Source organism: Mytilus galloprovincialis, chromosome 4 (genome assembly GCF_965363235.1).
Source record: "Mytilus galloprovincialis chromosome 4, xbMytGall1.hap1.1, whole genome shotgun sequence".
NCBI classification, from domain to species: domain Eukaryota; kingdom Metazoa; phylum Mollusca; class Bivalvia; order Mytilida; family Mytilidae; genus Mytilus; species Mytilus galloprovincialis.
The window spans coordinates 11,466,988-11,486,647 of NC_134841.1; the positions used below are offsets into that span (position 1 = coordinate 11,466,988).

General features: G+C 32.4%; 1 protein-coding gene across 1 annotated transcript; it reads right to left on the minus strand.

Annotated features, from left to right (window-relative positions):
• Window positions 1–4,008: 4,008 nt before the first annotated feature.
• Window positions 4,009–19,409, minus strand: LOC143071348 (small ribosomal subunit protein bS16m-like). Its single transcript, XM_076245597.1, has 4 exons — window positions 19,320–19,409; window positions 6,920–7,014; window positions 5,138–5,393; window positions 4,009–4,271 (listed from the first exon to the last, which is right to left on the minus strand). The coding sequence occupies exons 3-4, from the start codon at window positions 5,391–5,393 to the stop codon at window positions 4,030–4,032; spliced, it is 498 nt and encodes a 165-aa protein (XP_076101712.1). The 5' UTR covers window positions 6,920–7,014; window positions 19,320–19,409; the 3' UTR covers window positions 4,009–4,029.
• Between the last annotated feature and the right edge of the window lie 251 nt (window positions 19,410–19,660).

Sequence of the window (19,660 nt, forward strand, 5' to 3'; positions counted from 1 at the left end):
AAAGTGACAAAGAAATTAACAACCATAGATCCCCACGCGGCCTTCAACAATGTCCATAACGCATAGTCAGTCGTAAAAGGCTCCTAAAGGACATATGTAAAAAAAATCAAACAAGTAAACTAATGGCCTAATTTTGGTACAAAATAATGAACGAAAAACAAATTAGCAACACAGCAAAAAACGACAACCACTGATTTACATGCTCCTGACTTTGGATATAGGCACATACAAAATGTCGCAGGGTTAAACATATTAGCCGGCTCCCAACCCTCCCCTAACCTAGGACAGTGGTGAAACAGTAAAACAAAAGAACAAACTATAATAACTTGAGGCTCTCAAAAGCCTGCGTTGCTCACTTGTATCTACTGTGATCTTGGAAATCATGTAAAAAAAGGTTAAAATCATAATAAAAAGTATTAGATACCCTAATAAAGTAATAATGTTTGAGGTCAAGTTTGGTTTAATTTTGCCCAGTAGTTAAATCAAAAGCAGGTCATCCTTTTTTTTTAGTCTTTTAATAGTTACTGAAGACCCCTTATCATTATTTAAATTAGTTTTCAAGTTGTGATCATGTGAAATTGTGTTTTTTCAAATTTTCCCTTAGACTTTTATAGGAAACCCCTATGTTCTATTTTTTTTAATTTCTATTTATGGTGGCCTTTTCGGTTGTCATCTGCTATATTTTACAATCAAAATACCCTATTGAAAAATTGTGGCTAAGTTTAATTCTATTTGGCCAAATATATTTAAAAAGTGGAGAAGATTTTGTAAAAGATTACAAAAAATTACGAAAAATTTAATTTAAAAAGCAATAAAGTCTTCAGGGGTCAATTGACAATTTTGGTCATGTTGACTTATCTCCAGATCGTACTTTGGATTCGAATAGAAATACATATTGTGAAAAAGATAGAAACTGTGAATAACAAAAATGATCAACAAACTACAGGTTCTACAAACTTGCATAAATAGTGAGTAGGAGTAATTGCCCATTATTTAAGACATTTACGCCCTTTTGTGTTTTTGGTAAAAACTAAAGAAGATAGAGGGAAACTGCAAACAGAGAAATATATATCTATAAACCTAAATGTAGGACATGTTTTTTTTTTAGCTGTTATGTATTTCCAAATCTGTTTCCTTTTTTCTTGATATCGCCTACCCTATTCTTAGCCTACATGTTGTGCGATCATTTTGTTATTTCAGTTTTACTCTAATTATTCATCCCTTATTTTTATTAACTTTGTATTTACATTGTATCATAGATCATTTTTTTGTGTGTGTTAATTTGTGTTACTACGGTTTTTTGATTGCATTAAGCCATTCCAATTGATACACTACTGTTTCGGATAAGGAAGAAGGTTTTATGCCATTCAAATGTTTAATCTCGCTGCAATTGTTTGCACCTTTCCTAATCTGATGTTCAGTAGTTGTCGTTTGTTTATGTGGTTCATAGTGTTTCTCGTTTCTCGTTTTTTTATGAAGATTAGACCGTTGGTTTTCTCGTTTGAATGGTTTTTAAACGAGCAGCAAGCTATAAAGGACCCTTGAAAGCTTGCTGTTCGGTGTAACCCAAGACTCCGTGTTAAAGACCGTACATTGACCTATAATAGTTAACTTTTATAAATTGAGACTTGGATGGAGAGTTGTCTCATTGGCACTCATATCACATCTTCCTATATCTATATAGTGACTTGACTACAGGTCAGATATATAGTCCGTTGATCGTCTACGCGCATTTAAAGAAAATGTACAATGTTGGATAGTGAGGGGCATACGTTTTTTTACTTCAAATGCACGTAGACGATTAACGTGCAATATATCTGACCTGTAATCAAGTCCCTATGATACCGTCCCTATGATTTCAGTTTTCATTGAACATCGTAGTTCTTTCTAGCCATCACCCACCCCCAAATTCCGTCCATATCAATATTTCTTACCGTTCCGTTTTCCGTTTCCGCCGTTTAGCAACACCCTGTATCTTGGCATTGTACAAGGTCATGTTTTTCTCTGACTGTTTATGACGTCTTTACACTAAATCCATTAAATGTTGGATGTGTACTGATATCATTGATAATTTAGTCTAAGATGCATGATTTTTTTTAGTTGTTAGTGACTTTGAAATAGCTGTCAGTAACTGCAAGTACTCTCAGATCTGTACTTAGTGTCTTATTGTTGTTGGGATGTACAAGTACCCTGCTACGTTCACATGTATTTGTAGTATTTGTAATTTATCCATCTGATTGAGTTCAGCCTTTTTCAACTGATTTTTATAGTTCGTTTTTATGTTGTACTGTTACACCACATAATATAGATTTCTGACACAAAATAAATGTGGTCAAAGTTCTTAATCTATTGCACAATACTGTGCATTTAAAGATTTCTTTTTGAAAGTTTTCAAAATTTTCAAAATTTGAAAAAAAAACCAAATATAAACCCCTTAAAAAAATTGAGAAAATTTTCTAGAAAATACAAAAAATGCTTGTTTTTGGCCCCTAAAATTATTTTTGCCTTCATATGAAAATATACTCTCAGATGTTGTTTTAATATCAAATATACATATGCATATTCATGACATCTAATTAAGAATGGAGTATAAATACCACTGTCTCAGGTTCGGAGCCTTTTATAGCGGACTATACGGTATGGGCTGTGCTCATTGTTGAAGGCCTTATGGTGACATAGTGTTAATTTCTGTGTCATTTGGTCTCTTATGGAGAGTTGTCTCATTGGCAACTATACCACATCTTCTTTTTTATATATATTTGATATATATAGGAATAATTGAAACATACGCGAGTGTATCATCTTACTATCATCTCATTTTCACAGTTCATGGGTCATTTTCGTGTTTGTTTCTCAGATACTATAACTATATTTTGCACTTGGACTGTAAGGTGTACATGTTTGACTGGCATGGTTTATCAGACCTTTCCCCTATATTCATACTTCATTAGTCAAAGTAGAAACATATATAAACTGTTCCCAGGTCAATATTAAATTTCTCCTGTTAATTTCATTTCTTTAATAATAGTCAACATATTTTGTGTATGAAATAGTTGCAAGCTGTAAATGTTTTTCAGGCTGATTTTTCCATGACCCCATTGTCATGATTCATTGGTAAACATTGAGGTGCAGCTTTATTTGGCTCTGTTTGGCCTCTTCCACTAAAATTAGGTCTATTGACTTTAAAACTTCTCTGTTGTTGATTTGTTAAAATATTGTGATTAGGTCAGTCTAAGGGAAACCACTTTTAGTTGGCTAATGATATATAGTATGCAGCTGTATTACTATTGGCACATCTTATGTCCATGGTATTACAATCTAATTTTAACACTACATATGGTCCTTTTACTAGATGCTATTTACAATTGACCAGATTTTGTGATTGCATAGGTTTGTTGGTTGTAACATCGTTCTTTTGTGTATATGAATCTTTTGTCTTTTCCTCCTTGTGCGAGATAAGCCTTATTCCTTGAAGCATATTTATTTCTTCAAATACTACAACATTCATTCATGTGTTTAAATAACCCTGATTCTTCATAATTTACTGATAAAAATTTCATCTACATGAATTTTCTCTTCATATAAATACATGTATAAGGAGATGTGGTATGATAACCAATGAGACTAGTATCCACCAAAGTTAAGTTGATGAAAGCCATTATAGGCAGATGTTCAACCTTCAAAAATGAGGCGGAAAAAACATCATGATCATGTATGGTCGGCTATAAAAGGCCCAACATGAAAAATATGAAACAATTCAAATGAGAAAACTAACAGCCTAATTTATAACAAAACAGTTTTAAAGTAAAACAAATATGGCTACATGTAACATGAACCACCAACAACAACCACTGAAGTTGAGTCTGAACTACAGGCTCATGACTTGGGACAAGCACATAAGGAATGTGGCTGTGGCAGGGTTAAACATTTTTGTGAGTGCTCAACCCTCCCCTTTTGCATTTTTCAATTTTACCAGAAATATAAGAATTTTTCATCTTCAACAATAAATTCATTTAGATAATTTTAATGCTAAGAAATTTCACTCTCTTTGTCAATATCATTTTCTGATTCCTCATTTTCTTTAGCTTTTTCAGCAGCTTCCTTTTTGCTAGCTTCTATTTTTTCTACTTTCTTTTTTTGTTCTTCATAATATTCAAAAACATCCATATTCCAGTGCCTGAGAACACCAGCACGTTTTTGATCCTTTCCTTGTTTAAGTCTTTCTGCTTCTATATATGTCATAGGATGTATTGGTAAAAGTCCACTTAAACCTTAAAAAAAAAACATCACCTTAAACTAAAGCAATGAATTACTCTATGGATATTAATAAAAAAGATGTACATGTGAAAGTAGGGTAAACATCACTGAGATAGATTAGAAACATTTTTTAAAGACATCTACAAGTCAACTGACATTTGACTTGGCCTTTTAATTTTATGTACTGAAAATAATTTTTAATTTCTACCTTGGTAATTCTTAAATTTGTTTATTTGTTTACTATTAAAGTATATTGTTTTGTGATTCCATATCATTAGCCTTATAATTTTTTTTCTCTATATTTTGGAAAGGAAAAAGGGAAAACACCTGAAACATTTCTGTCACAAAAGAAATAATTAAGCATGTGATGACTGATCTATAGATACATTTATTAAACGTGTAAAAAATCATCATGTTTTTTTTCCTTTTGTTTTATAGTGACGAGTATTTAAATTACAGGGTGGCTATAAATTTGTGAAATAATATATTAATAGCAAATTAAAGGAAAACATTTCTAATGTCTTAGAGTTGTCTCCCATAATGGCATTGTCAAGTAAGACTATCTTTCAAATATATCATATGGACCTACATAGTGTAAATTTACATTTATGCAATTTATGAGCTAACATTTTAAAAACAAAATAATATATTAAATATGTTTCTTTCAGTGTTAAATGTAAGATATATTTATATTTATAAATGTACCTTGTAGTTTTTAAACAGATGTTATCAATACCTCTTGAATTGTATTAAAAGTGTCCTGTTTGGTCATTTCTATCTATAGTTAGTAGTGTCATAATTATTTCATGGGTGGTTAGGTAAACCTTTACAAAACCTACCAATGCTTATAACTAAAATTCAAATTAAAACCGACACTTACCAAACAGTTTTTCTACTGGTTTAGTCATCTTCGTCCCCTTGGCAAGATTATAAAAAAATCGATCTACATCTAAAGCTACATGTCTTTCTCCAAACTTATTTGGCATTGGATCATAACTTCCAAGTCTCTCAATACAGGGTCCATCTCTTGGTTTTCTGTTTCTACATACTACAATTTGGTAGAAAGGTCTGTTTGTACAACCATGCAGAGCTAGGCGTATTATATTGAATTTACTTCTATCTGCAATCCTTGGCATCTAAAAATTTATAAATGTAAATTAGTATACATGTTTGTACCATTCCAACTTTAGCATGGTGCTGCATATAAGCAAGTGAAATTAAGTATTGCTGATCAAATGGAACTCAGACAAATATCTATTGATGACAGCAAAAACTTATCATGTGACCTTCATTGTGTTGTCTTGTTCCCATACTCCATAAATTGCATAATTGCAGAAAAGACTTTAACAGGATCATGAGGTTATATTAGTTAATTTTTCAAACTTTGATGTTTAGAAATATGGGATGAATGTAAGCAATGCAATAATATTATTGAGTTCCTAAAGCTTCAAAGAAATAGTACCAATAAAAACATTTATTCATATCTCTTAAGGTTGTATGGGAGTCAAAAACAAAAATGATAGAATTTGTTCATACTTTGCCAAAACGTGGCATCTATTGATGTTTGTTGAAAAATATAATAAAAATTATAGGTCACTGTGCATTTTTTTAAGCTACAGGTTGTGACAAAATGACACATTTTGTATGGATTATACAGGAAAAAACACCATTTGGTGATTAGAAACTAAACAAAATGATAGAATTGTAATATAAATTAGGAAAAGATAGCTTTCAGACAATGCTTTGAAAATATCAAAAGAAAAGATAGGGTCACCGTACTTTTTTTCCGGCTAGAATACAAAATAGGAAAATTCCATGTAGATTCCTTCATAATATGCAGTTTTAGAGTTAAATGTACCTCCCCTTAAAATGCCAACTGAAAAACATTTAAAAACAACCACAAATAATCTACACTTGTAAACATATTAATAATTATAAGTTATATTCTTATAAATTGGTTCTTTTAAATGAAAATTCACATTAAATATCTGCATTCCTGCATCAAGTTTTGCTAACTTGATAGAAAATCTGGACCTTAGGTTCTCTGTTTTTTACAATCCAATATGGCGGAAGACACCCATAACACCTTAAATCATGGTTTTCCAAGAGAAAGATTTTTCTGAGTTTGTAATTCCACTGTACAACTAATTTTATTTACTTAAATTGAAATAAAAATTGACTTAAATGTAACAATTAAAGTTCAGTCACTCTGGAACAACAAACAGAAAAAAAATCTAAAATCATGAGAACGCTTCCTTTCTTCAATTGCCAGAATACTGTAAAGTTTTGAGGAAAACAATTCAGAAATATTGGAGTCAGAGTGGGACTTGTGAAAAGTTGCCTCAAATCTAAGGGCCAGGTTTCATAAAACCCTGGAATGACAAATCGAAAAAGAAGCTTACCTCTGTCAATTAAAAATGTTGTGTTAAATTTATATGAAAAGCGAATTTGAGTCATCGTACAAAGTGTAAACCATATAATGCGTCCTTGTGGGCATATGAAACAGATACATGTATAGCATACAGAAAATAACCACAACCACTGATTTACAGGCTCCTGATAAAGGACAGGCACAGAAAGAAGGAGAGTGAGGTTTGTTGAACAGTTGAAGACTGCATTACATGTAGATACTAAGAAAAAATTAAATGAATGTTTACCATACCTTTGGAAAGAACAGGTGAAAACTATTACCAACTGTTTTTCAGCATCAGCACATTAAACTAGTGTGGATTTCAAATTTTACAGCATACTCTAAAACTGAATAGAAAATTATCATTATTATACATGTATATCCATTGTAAATAATGTATCTTTTTGAGTACATGTACTGTGCTGTTCCCTAAATTATTTGAATCAGACGAACTATAATGTTATCAAATTAATGTTTAATCTTACCAGTATGTAATATTTAAAAATATGACTATGTGTAGTGTACGTTTTCGTAAATTTTTTTTTTTATGATTACATCAAAATTGTACTAGAAGAGTCCTTAAAGAACAGTAAAATGTTCATTCGCTTTTGGTTTGTTTTTTTGTTGTGCAGATTTTGTGTCATTGATGGATACTCCCATATCCTTTGTTTTTCTGTTAGATGATTTTGTGTCATTGATGGATACTCCCATATCCTTTGTTTTTCTGTTAGATGATTTTGTGTCATTGATGGATACTCCCATATCCTTTGTTTTTCTGTTTGATGATTTTGTGTCATTGATGGATACTCCCATATCCTTTGTTTTTCTGTTAGATGATTTTGTGTCATTGATGGATACTCCCATATCCTTTGTTTTTCTGTTAGATGATTTTGTGTCATTGATGGATACTCCCATATCCTTTGTTTTTCTGTTAGATGATTTTGTGTCATTGATGGATACTCCCATATCCTTTGTTTTTCTGTTAGATGATTTTTGTCATTGATAGATACTCCCATATCCTTTGTTTTTCTGTTAGATGATTTTGTGTCATTGATGGATACTCCCATATCCTTTGTTTTTCTGTTAGATGATTTTGTGTCATTGATGGATACTCCCATATCCTTTGTTTTTCTGTTAGATGATTTTGTGTCATTGATGGATACTCCCATATCCTTTGTTTTTCTGTTAGATGATTTTGTGTCATTGATGGATACTCCCATATCCTTTGTTTTTCTGTTTGATGATTTTGTGTGATTGATGGATACTCCCATATCCTTTGTTTTTCTGTTAGATGATTTTGTGTCATTGATAGATACTCCCATATCCTTTGTTTTTCTGTTAGATGATTTTGTGTCATTGATGGATACTCCCATATCCTTTGTTTTTCTGTTGTGCAGATACTGATTTTGTGTCATTGGTGGATACTCCCATATCCTTTGTTTTTCTGTTAGATGATTTTGTGTCATTGATGGATACTCCCATATCCTTTGTTTTTCTGTTAGATGATTTTGTGTCATTGATGGATACTCCCATATCCTTTGTTTTTCTGTTAGATGATTTTGTGTCATTGATGGATACTCCCATATCCTTTGTTTTTCTGTTAGATGATTTTGTGTCATTGATAGATACTCCCATATCCTTTGTTTTTTTGTTGAGCAGATTTTGTGTCATTGATGGATACTCCCATATCCTTTGTTTTTCTGTTTGATGATTTTGTGTCATTGATGGATACTCCCATATCCTTTGTTTTTCTGTTAGATGATTTTGTGTCATTGATGGATACTCCCATATCCTTTGTTTTTCTGTTAGATGATTTTGTGTCATTGATGGATACTCCCATATCCTTTGTTTTTCTGTTAGATGATTTTGTGTCATTGATGGATACTCCCATATCCTTTGTTTTTCTGTTAGATGATTTTGTGTCATTGATGGATACTCCCATATCCTTTGTTTTTCTGTTAGATGATTTTGTGTCATTGAAGGATACTCCCATATCCTTTGTTTTTCTGTTTGATGATTTTGTGTCATTGATGGATACTCCCATATCCTTTGTTTTTCTGTTTGATGATTTTGTGTCATTGATGGATACTCCCATATCCTTTGTTTTTCTGTTTGATGATTTTGTGTCATTGATGGATACTCCCATATCCTTTGTTTTTCTGTTAGATGATTTTGTGTCATTGATGGATACTCCCATATCCTTTGTTTTTCTGTTAGATGATTTTGTGTCATTGATGGATACTCCCATATCCTTTGTTTTTCTGTTAGATGATTTTGTGTCATTGATGGATACTCCCATATCCTTTGTTTTTCTGTTAGATGATTTTGTGTCATTGATGGATACTCCCATATCCTTTGTTTTTCTGTTAGATGATTTTGTGTCATTGATGGATACTCCCATATCCTTTGTTTTTCTGTTAGATGATTTTGTGTCATTGATGGATACTCCCATATCCTTTGTTTTTCTGTTAGATGATTTTGTGTCATTGATGGATACTCCCATATCCTTTGTTTTTCTGTTAGATGATTTTGTGTCATTGATGGATACTCCCATATCCTTTGTTTTTCTGTTAGATGATTTTGTGTCTTTGATGGATACTCCCATATCCTTTGTTTTTCTGTTAGATGATTTTGTGTCATTGATGGATACTCCCATATCCTTTGTTTTTCTGTTAGATGATTTTGTGTCATTGATGGATACTCCCATATCCTTTGTTTTTCTGTTTGATGATTTTGTGTCATTGATGGATACTCCCATATCCTTTGTTTTTCTGTTTGATGATTTTGTGTCATTGATAGATACTCCCATATCCTTTGTTTTTCTACCAGATGGTGAACCATCCTCTTGGTAAAATGTAGTAGGCTTATTTGACACACCTGCTGCGATTATTTAATCTATACCTAAATACAATTTTATTGTATTCACAAAAATGTCTCCAGTAGAATTTTATTAAGTCATGGCTACTAAGGCATGAAAAATAGCTATTCAAACGATACTAGAAAGCTAAGCACATATTTTAAATTCAAATTTGGTTTCAATGGCGAAAGTTACTTATAAATATAAAAAAAGTTAAATAGCAGTAAACCCTAACAGAATTAAGACCGAGTAACCACAGTTTGAGAATAGAAACTGGGAGACATGAAGCAAACTAAATATTATTTCAAGAAATCATGAAATCTTTTCCTGATGCGAAAGGCTCTATAAACACTACCAGTATTCACTTAATTTTATAGAAAATCAGCTTCATTCTGTTTAAGAGTGCTCTCTATATAGCTCATCACAATTAAATTTTCACAAAATTTATTTCAAAAATGTCTAAATCTGAAAAACATAAATTTAGAAAATCTCTTTATCTGGATAATGAGAAATGAAGATTTTGTTTTTAATACAGATTTTAGTATATACATAAATAAAAATATTCAGATCAGACAGGAGAAAAAGAGACAAAAGCTAAGATAAATTAATAGAGTTATTCCTCTTGTACTGGTTCTCTCCTAACATGTACATATATTTTTTATAATCATGTTTCCATATTTGTTCTAAATCATTTTTTATATTTAATATAGGATTTCGCTGTATTTTTCTAAAAATGAACTTTATCTTATACTTAATAGAAAAATGAAATAAAAAAATGGGGTCACTGTTCATTTATGCTCACAATCTGCCTTCAAAAGAAGCATACATTTTTGTTAGTTAATGTCCTTTTTTCTGTCAACTAATAGGAGAAATAGCAGCAATTTCGAAACAAAACAAGAATGTGTCCAAAGTACACAGATGCCCCACTCGCACTATCATTTTTCATGTTTAATGGACCGTGAAATTGGGTAAAAAATCTAATTTGGCTTTAAAATTAAAAAGATCATATCATAAGCAACAAGTGTACTAAGTTTCAAGTTGATTGGACTTCAGCTTCATCAAAAACTACCTCGACCAAAAACTTTAACCTGAAACTCCCACTTTCATTTTCTATGTTCAGTGGACCGTGAAATTGGGGTCAAAAGTCTAATTTGGCTTTAAAATTAGAAAGATCATATCATAAGCAACAAGTGTACTAAGTTTCAAGTTGATTGGACTTCAGCTTCATCAAAAACTACAAAAACTTTAACCTGAAACTCCCACTTTCATTTTCTATGTTCAGTGGACCGTGAAATTGGGGTCAAAAGTCTAATTTGGCTCTAAAATTAGATAGATCATATCATAAGCAACAAGTGTACTAAGTGTCAAGTTGATTGGACTTCAGCTTCATCAAAAACTACCTTGACCAAAAACTTTAACCTGAAACTCCCACTTTCATTTTCTATGTTCAATGGACCGTGAAATTGGGGTCAAAAGTCTAATTTGGCTTTCAAATTAAAAAGATCATATCATAAGCAATAAGTGTACTAAGTTTCAAGTTGATTGGACTTCAGCTTCATCAAAAACTACCTTGACCAAAAACTTTAACCTGAACGGACGGACGGACGCACAGATGGACGCACAGACGAATGGAGGCACAGACCAGAAAACATAATGCCCCTCTACTATCGTAGGTGGGGCATAAAAAGAACTAAATTACAGAAATCGCTAAAATTTTACAATTATTTAGTTAATGTACAGCTTTTTCGAAAACAACAATAAAAAAATATAGGTCACCGATGAGTTAAAGAAGATACCCTTTGACAAAAATATAAAAATTTCAAAAAAAATGAACCAACCGTTTCATCAGAAAAATTACACTGGTTATATAGCAGTTTGACAAACACTTATTTTGATCATTGAGAAGCTTAATATTCCCTTATGAACATTACGTCATTAAAAGTTCTGCTGATTTTACAGAGTTATCTTCCTGTAGTGTTAGGTACCACCTTAGGGTAGCACAATACAAAGATTTTATAACTCCCAACTCCCAAGTTAATAATGCTTGAAAATTTATAAAAGTGGTAGTTATGGATAGCTAACAGATTACTCTTTCAAATTAATGCAATGATAGTATTATGCAACAATTATGTAACCAATTATAATGTTAACTGTGTCTAAAATATTTTTCCCCAAATTTCCACTTTCAATTGAAATTAACTTCTTCATAGGGGCCTACTTCGATTCGTGCCAACTCGGGTTAGTAGAGTCTATCGAGTTTACTCGACTGACAACCGAACCCCCTGAGTTTGACCTTTATAACCAACCAGAGTTAACTCGACATCAACCCTGGGTCGGGGCAGGTTTAGTCGAGTTTCAAGATGGTGTCAAGTAGTTGCAACAAATAAAAGTGATACAAATAAACTGGTACTTGACAAAATACAGCCGAAGAATAAAGCTGACAAGGGGAATTTATTATTGCCTGTATTTCGGAATTAGCCAATTTTGTTCATGTGTATACACTGTATTTGATTATTAAATCTCTTCAACTTCTTACTTTATTTGACCTTTTATAACATTTTTAATTCGAGCGTCACTGATGAGTCTTTTGAAGACAATACGCGCATCTGGTGTAAATGTTAAATTTTATTCCTGGTATCCATGATGAGTTTATTATCAGCTGTTGGTGGTGGTTGGAAATAAAATAGAAATTAATTGTTTTTCTTTGAACGATTTTTCAAAGTTTCAATTTTTTTTTTTAACTCACTAACAAACTATTTTTCAAAAGCAAACAGGATCAGGACTTTTCTTTGTGAAACACTATGTAATATTTTATTTTATTTTAATGCTCAGCAAAAAACTATTTTTTTCACCTCCATTATAATAGTCAACTCGATGGAAGAGTTTTGACTTCGATTCGGAACGGTTGCGCACATGCACATTAGCACTGACCTTTCAACTAGAGTTAACCCAAGTTGGACGAATCGAAGTAGGTCAGGTATTCCTAGAGAGTTGATTTTATTATATGTTGTTCCTATATGGCTATTATCTACAACCAGGTGCTCCGCAGGGCGCAGCTTTATACGACCCCAGTGGTTGAACCCTGAACAGTTAGGGCAAATTTGGTCACAATATTCAAGCTTGATTCTGTCTGAATTTGGATTGTGATCAAATTTTTGACATAATATAGGTTTTTGTCACAAAATTAATGTGGTCAAAGATCTAACAAATCTGTTGCACAATACTGTGCAATTGAAAATTTCTTCTTGAAACTTTTCAAAAATTTTGAAAAAACATGAAAAAAGGAAGCCCTTCAAAAAATGGTAAACAAAAAATCCCCCCCCCCCCAACTTTTTGAAACCCCCTTGGAGCAATAACCCTTAAACTCAATCCTATGCTTTCCATTGCAGTATTGAACATTGTAGTACAATTTCAGAGAGATCCATACACTTAAACACAAGTTATTGTCATGATTGTTTGGAAACTAGAAACATGCTTCTTTTTGGCCCTTTTTTGGCCCCTAATTCCTACATATTTTGGGCAATTAACCCAAAACTTAATCCCAGTCTCCACTTTGTTATATGGTATATTGTGGTACAATTTCAGAGAGATCCATACAATTACACATAAGTTATTGTCTTGAAACTAGAAAAATGCTTGTTTTGACCCCTTTTTGGCCCTTAATTCCTAAACTTTGGCCCCATAATCCCTAAAATGAATCCAAACCTTCCACTTGTGGTTTTAAACAGTGCGGTATGATTTCAGAGCAATTGAAATACTTTTACACAAGTTATTATCCTTAAACTAGAAAAATGCTTCTTTTGGGCCCCTTATTCCTAATGGGTTGGGACCATCATCCCCAAAATCGATCCCAACCTTCCTTTGGTGGTATTGAACCTTCTGAAAAAATTTCATGAAGATCTATTAACTTTAACTAAAGTTATTATCCGGAAACCAATGTGTCTTCGGACGATGACGCAGACGACAACATCATACCATTATACGATCCCAAAATTTTTTTGGGGTTGTATAAAAAGGTGTCTCAGATTTCAGATAGAATGTATAGAACAAATTTTACACCTAATTAAACATTATCTTCTTTTATGTGGTTAGGATGTTCACATTAATTAGAGATTTATGAGAGAATGGAATACCATAGGGACAATTTGAGACACTCTTTTGAAGCCCATGATGTCTTGATTAAGATTTCGTTAAAACTTTCTGTATAGTTAAAGAGATGATAGAGCTAAATTCATTCAAGTGAACTGACTGAGATTTTGCAACTAATTACATAATGATTGATCACATAATGATTGCATAATAAAAATATTGCATTCATTTTAAAGATTATTCTTTTATCTATCTATATATACCTCTTTTATTATTTTTTATACATTCATAAGAAAGTTACAGCATTTTAAAGGTTAGTGATTGGAAGTAAACAAATCTTTGTATTGTGCTACATTGTACCTTAATTATTAACAATCAGTATATATACCTATGTATGGTAGATTGCATGTGTTATTTGTGTGTATATTGTATGAACTTTGTGATTTGTGTTGATTTACATGCTCTTTATGGGCCCCTTTTTTTTTTAGGAAGAAAGATATTTGATTTGATTGATTGATAATCTTCTGGATAATAATAAATAAGGTTAACTTGAGTGGGATTGCTGTCAAGTTTTAACAAGTTCAAGTTCATCAGAATTGTGTGTATTCAGATTACATTTTGTGGTGTAAACACAGACATTTTTTGTTAAATGATAATTCATATGAATCTTAAACACAACCTATAGCTAGTGTTGTAAACAATGAAAACAACACTTCAAAAAAAAATCTTTTGTCAGACTTTTTTAAAAGACCTAAAATATAGAAATGGCCTCTTGAGTGCTCTCATCGGTACAATTCTTGCCAGATTTTTACAAAACTTATACTATATAGGTTAATATCAGCAATATCTCGGACAAGTCAAGTTTTTATATGGTGAACGATTAATTTTTTTTTTTTAAAGAGTTACATGTGCGTCCCTTGGAAATATTAAATTTATAGAAAATGGTCTGGATAGCAATTTCATAGGAACAATTCTTGTCAGATATCTATTAAACTTACACTATGGGTTAAATTATTAATAATTTGGACAAGTACATATACATATATTACGGATTACAAATGTGTCGAGGTTTGTGATTGGATAACAACACAGAGATGTCAGTATATATTCAGGAAACTGCCGGGGTATATAGGACGTTTTTATCCCCAATTGGAACCTCAAAAACGTCATCATAACACCGGTTACTATGTGACGTAGTCAAAAGCTATCAGACTGTCAGAGGCTCACAGAGGGAAAATAATGACGTGCTTCAGTCAATAATACATTTTTGATACAAAATCACGCATTTTACACTTTTAATACTTAAATTTAATGTTAAAAGTGTTTATAACATACACGATAAAATTATGTTCACAGCAAATTAGAAAATCCTTCACGTATGCCGAACATATCAGGTTGGGTTTTTCAATATATATGTGTTGTCAACAAATACCTGCACTGGAAAATAACATTAAGTCAGGGGTAATCCGTAATATATGTGTAATTCAGGTCTCAGAAAGGGTATATACTGTGACATTCCCGGCTTAGGGCTTATATCCCCTTCGCCTTAGGCTCAGGGGATATAAACTCTAAGCCGGGAATGTCACAGTACATTTTATATACCCTGTCTGAGACCTGAATAACATATAATATTGGTGGATGATCTACATTTTTATGCCCAGAGTTACAGCTACAATGTAATCATCCCAACCTGACGGCCTGAGGGGTGCATAATTGGAGCAGGTCCTGAAAATAGGGCTTTTGTGCAAGACCAATGGCAGGTGTTTTGATAGCCTGGGTCCTGCAACTTAAATTATCTGTCAGTCCTGAATAAATTTTATTAAGAAAATCCTTTATTAACTTATCAAATCATCCTGTACACATTTCTGTTCAAGTCTCGATCGCTTAATTTAGGGAACCAGTTCTGATTCTGGATTTCTTTTCATATCTTCTTCAGTCAACATATTTAGTATTTTACCATTGTTTCCAGTAGCATGGCTGAATGGCCGATTAAATTTACGGAGGGGTCTAAACCCGGTAAAAAAAGTAACTGATCTTCTTTTAATTGAATTCATATGAATGTTAGTAATATGGGGACAAACGGTAGAAACATCAATAAAAACAAACTTCCCGAAATCGTTACCTTTTTTTTTCACACTGTTTTAAATTCCTGCATTTGCGCAGAAATCTACTTCCTTTTACGGTCTCTTTGCCAGGAGACTTTGAGTAAAATATATATTTATCAGTTTAATAAAACATAAGAAGGAACACAATACCAATTTCATTTTTAATAGTTTTTTTATATGAAAAAACATTACTTGATGTAAGCGTTTCTTTGTTTACATTGAATACGATGTCATAACATAAATACATGTAAAGCAGGGTTGGAAATTAGCAGGGGCCCACTCGCCAATGGCCCCTAAAATTTGATGTGGGCTCCTAAAGTTTCTGCTTTTCTTGTATAGAACTATATATATTGGTTATAGAATCTAAGCTGTGGACTACCATTGCCAAAACCTGAACTTCAATCCCTGTTAAGTCACAACTAAAATCCCTAACAACAGAACCAAAATCAGAAACGTTACGGTATTTCCGTGTCTTTTTAACCCATTTAAGGAATGACTGTAATATTTTTTCTGTCTATGAAGAAATAACATAAAAATTTTGGTGCACACTGAATAACGCGCGTAGCAGGTTATTTAACAGTGTGCACCACTTTTTTTATGTTATTTTGAATAGACAGAAAAATATTACAGTCATTTCTTATAATCTAATTCTAAATTCCATTTTAAACCATAGAAAATCATGAAAAAATGTTGATGACGTCATGGTCACATGACTTAATTATGTCTATGGGCTGATAACAAAATAACGTCAGCCAATCAGAAGACGTGTTACATCCAAAATTAGATTATTTTGAATAAAAACAAATGATTCATACAGCCTTCGTCCCCTTTTACAGGTACATGTAATGCATGCCTCATATTATCCTAAAAAATTTAGACAAGACTGACAATATCCACTTAAGTACGGTTATGGGTTTTACTGTTGAAGGCCATATGGAGACCTATTATTGTTAATTTCTGTGTCATTTGGTCTCTTTGCAGAGTTGTTTCATTGCCAATACCACATCTTCTTATCTAATCAGGGGCGTAGCTACCGTTAGGCACTTTAGGCACGTGCCTACACATAATTTTTTCACAAATATTTTTTTTATTAAAGAAAATAAACAACATGATCTATAGATGAAATCCAGTGAAGTTGTCAAAACTCTTTTAATTATTGAATGTGTACACTAGTCTCTCGTCCTTAGTGAATGGAATATTGGATAGAATTGATAGTTTTTACAATTTTACTTTATATATAGAAACTATAAACTAGAAGTTTGGTTCAGATCATTTCACTTCTATCAACAATAACTTGAATGATCCTCAACTTAGACAAATGAGTTTTTTGATTAGTAGTTAGTTTTCAACTAGCTTTCCACTTTGTCTTCACCCGACTTGCCAATGTTGTTCGTCCGTTTGGCTGTGCAGGATATATAAATACGCAGTCACGTCTGGTCAGAATGAGGACATTAAACCCGATGCCTAGTTGTAGAGAGAATGCAACTCTTTTAGGAGTTCGTAGTTGGTATACTGAAAGGCAAAATTTCTGCTCCTATCCAATATCTTTAAATTTCCAGACCTTCGTCCTGGACGATACCTATTACAGAACCTAGCTCCAAGTTGTATTTATTGTAAATTTGTTTTTTTGTCCCGAGCTTGAATAAATATTTGACACTGGATGTTTAAAAATCACTCAATCAACTGGCTTCCAGTAATTTTGAGTACTGTCAGATTTGCGTGTAATGACCACAATTATTCAAGTTCCTAAGCAGGTAGGGATTTTACAGTAGAGGATATAAAGAAATTACGAATTTCTTGAATTTTGTTAGGCATCGACTATGACTGTGTTTGTGTGGCTAGGGTGAAGGTTTAAGATTCAAAAGATTGATGGTTGCTGTCTAACCAAAATGATAGTTTTATTATATAGTAATATCAGTGTTTAAGTGCCTATATTTCTTTTAATGAAGGATCGTCAAACGTATATATCAATCAGAACTGAATAGATATGATAATACCAAACAGGGTGTACTGCTCAATTAAAGGAATACGCTGATCTACGCTGGGCAATGCATATATTGTAAATTATTTTTTTTATATATTTCCAATTGCGTTATTTAATTCACCAGTCAGATGTTATGGTACATTATTCATAATTCTTCGAACTTTTCATCATGTATATTATAATTATCATGATAAGATAACCAGTAAATTTAGTATTCTTGTACATAAAATTTTGCAGCTAAAACGCTAGTCCAAATAATTATGACGTCTGGCAAGGCTATTTTAATTTTTTTCTGGGACGCCTTCCTACGACGTCATAACGCCGAAGCCATTTTTTACATCTGGAGTTTGAGAGCAAATTTTGGGGGAACTTTGACACCTAATTTTAACAAGAAATTTGTATTGCCGGTTAGAAATTTTTACGTAGTTACAAAGTCCTACCTTTTTTGTGCTTATTGATGTAAAATATTTCCAGAAATATCCAAAAGAAAGGATAAAACAAGATACGATTCCATTTGAAGTGGGGGAATATTTATTTTGTTTGGAAATGATTTCCCACAATTACCAACGACACGTGACTTAAGGTGAATATAAAATTTAAAATCCGGTAAATTTTAATGGATCCGAATTTCCGGAACGTTCGATTTACATTATCCGGAAATTCGGGTCTGTCAAATTTTACCGGATTTTAAATTTTATATTCACCGGAGGTCACGTGTCGTTGGTAATTGTGGGAAATCATTTCCAAACAAAATAAATATTCCCCCACTTCAAATGGAATCGTATCTTGTTTTATCCTTTCTTTTGGATATTTCTGGAAATATTTTACATCAATAAGCACAAAAAAGGTAGGACTTTGTAACTACGTAAAAATTTCTAACCGGTAATACAAATTTCTTGTTAAAATTAGGTGTCAAAGTTCCCCCCAAAATTTGCTCTCAAACTCCAGACGTAAAAAATGGCTTCGGCGTTATGACGTGGTAGGAAGGCGTCCCAGAAAAAAATTAAAAATAGCCTTGCCAGACGTCATAATTATTTGGACTACTAAAACGCTGAAAACCGTTTTCCTTCAGCGGCCCCCATACCCCCTGCCGATTGGTGCCTACAGTTGAATACACCTTATCGCTATTTAGTCCATTCCGGGAAAAACAGTCATTTATACAACTTCCTGTTTGAGGTCACCGGCCGAAAAATGGAGGTCATCAGTAGAGAGCTGAGGAAGAAAAAACTTAAGAAAGTGATCATCAAGAAACTTTGATATTGTATGATCCACTTTTTTCGAAATTAAAATTGAAGTAAAAAAATATTTTGTTTGAAGTATTTACGGTAGTTTAAACATGTCTCTTTAAACAGTATTATGCATGGTGAATTGTTTAAACAGGGTCCCAGATAGCTTCAACTGGATGAAAAAGTTGTGTAATTTTAGAACTTATCCGGAATGGAATAAATAGCGATTAGGTGTATTAATACCTAGCTACGCCCCTGCTAATATTCTATTTCATGTCGTGATGAAAAAGAGGAAAATATAGAATCTTCGATTATCAGAAAACAATTTATCTTTATGCAATGTGTATCATAATTTGTGCTTCTATTTCCCAATGTCTTGTTTAGAACTTACGAATGACCTCTCGTGCTTTTTTCAATATTATTTTTCTTCAGCGTAAATTTACATCTTGTTTTTACATTGTAAAGATAACTTTTTTCAAACACTTACGCGACAAAGAAATCACGTATAAAGTTTAAACAAATCCGGTTGTAGAGCAGATAAAATCCGGAAAAAAAGAAAATGAGAAAAAAACCCATTTTAAACACTTTTTTTGAAAAGGAATGCTACCAACTCAGGATGAAATTTGAAAAAAATAGGCAGGACAGGAGTTTTGAGTAAAAAAAAAAAAGGCAGGATGAGAGACTTGCAAAAAAAAAGAAAGTCAGGACTACAATTTAGGTAATAAAAAGTCA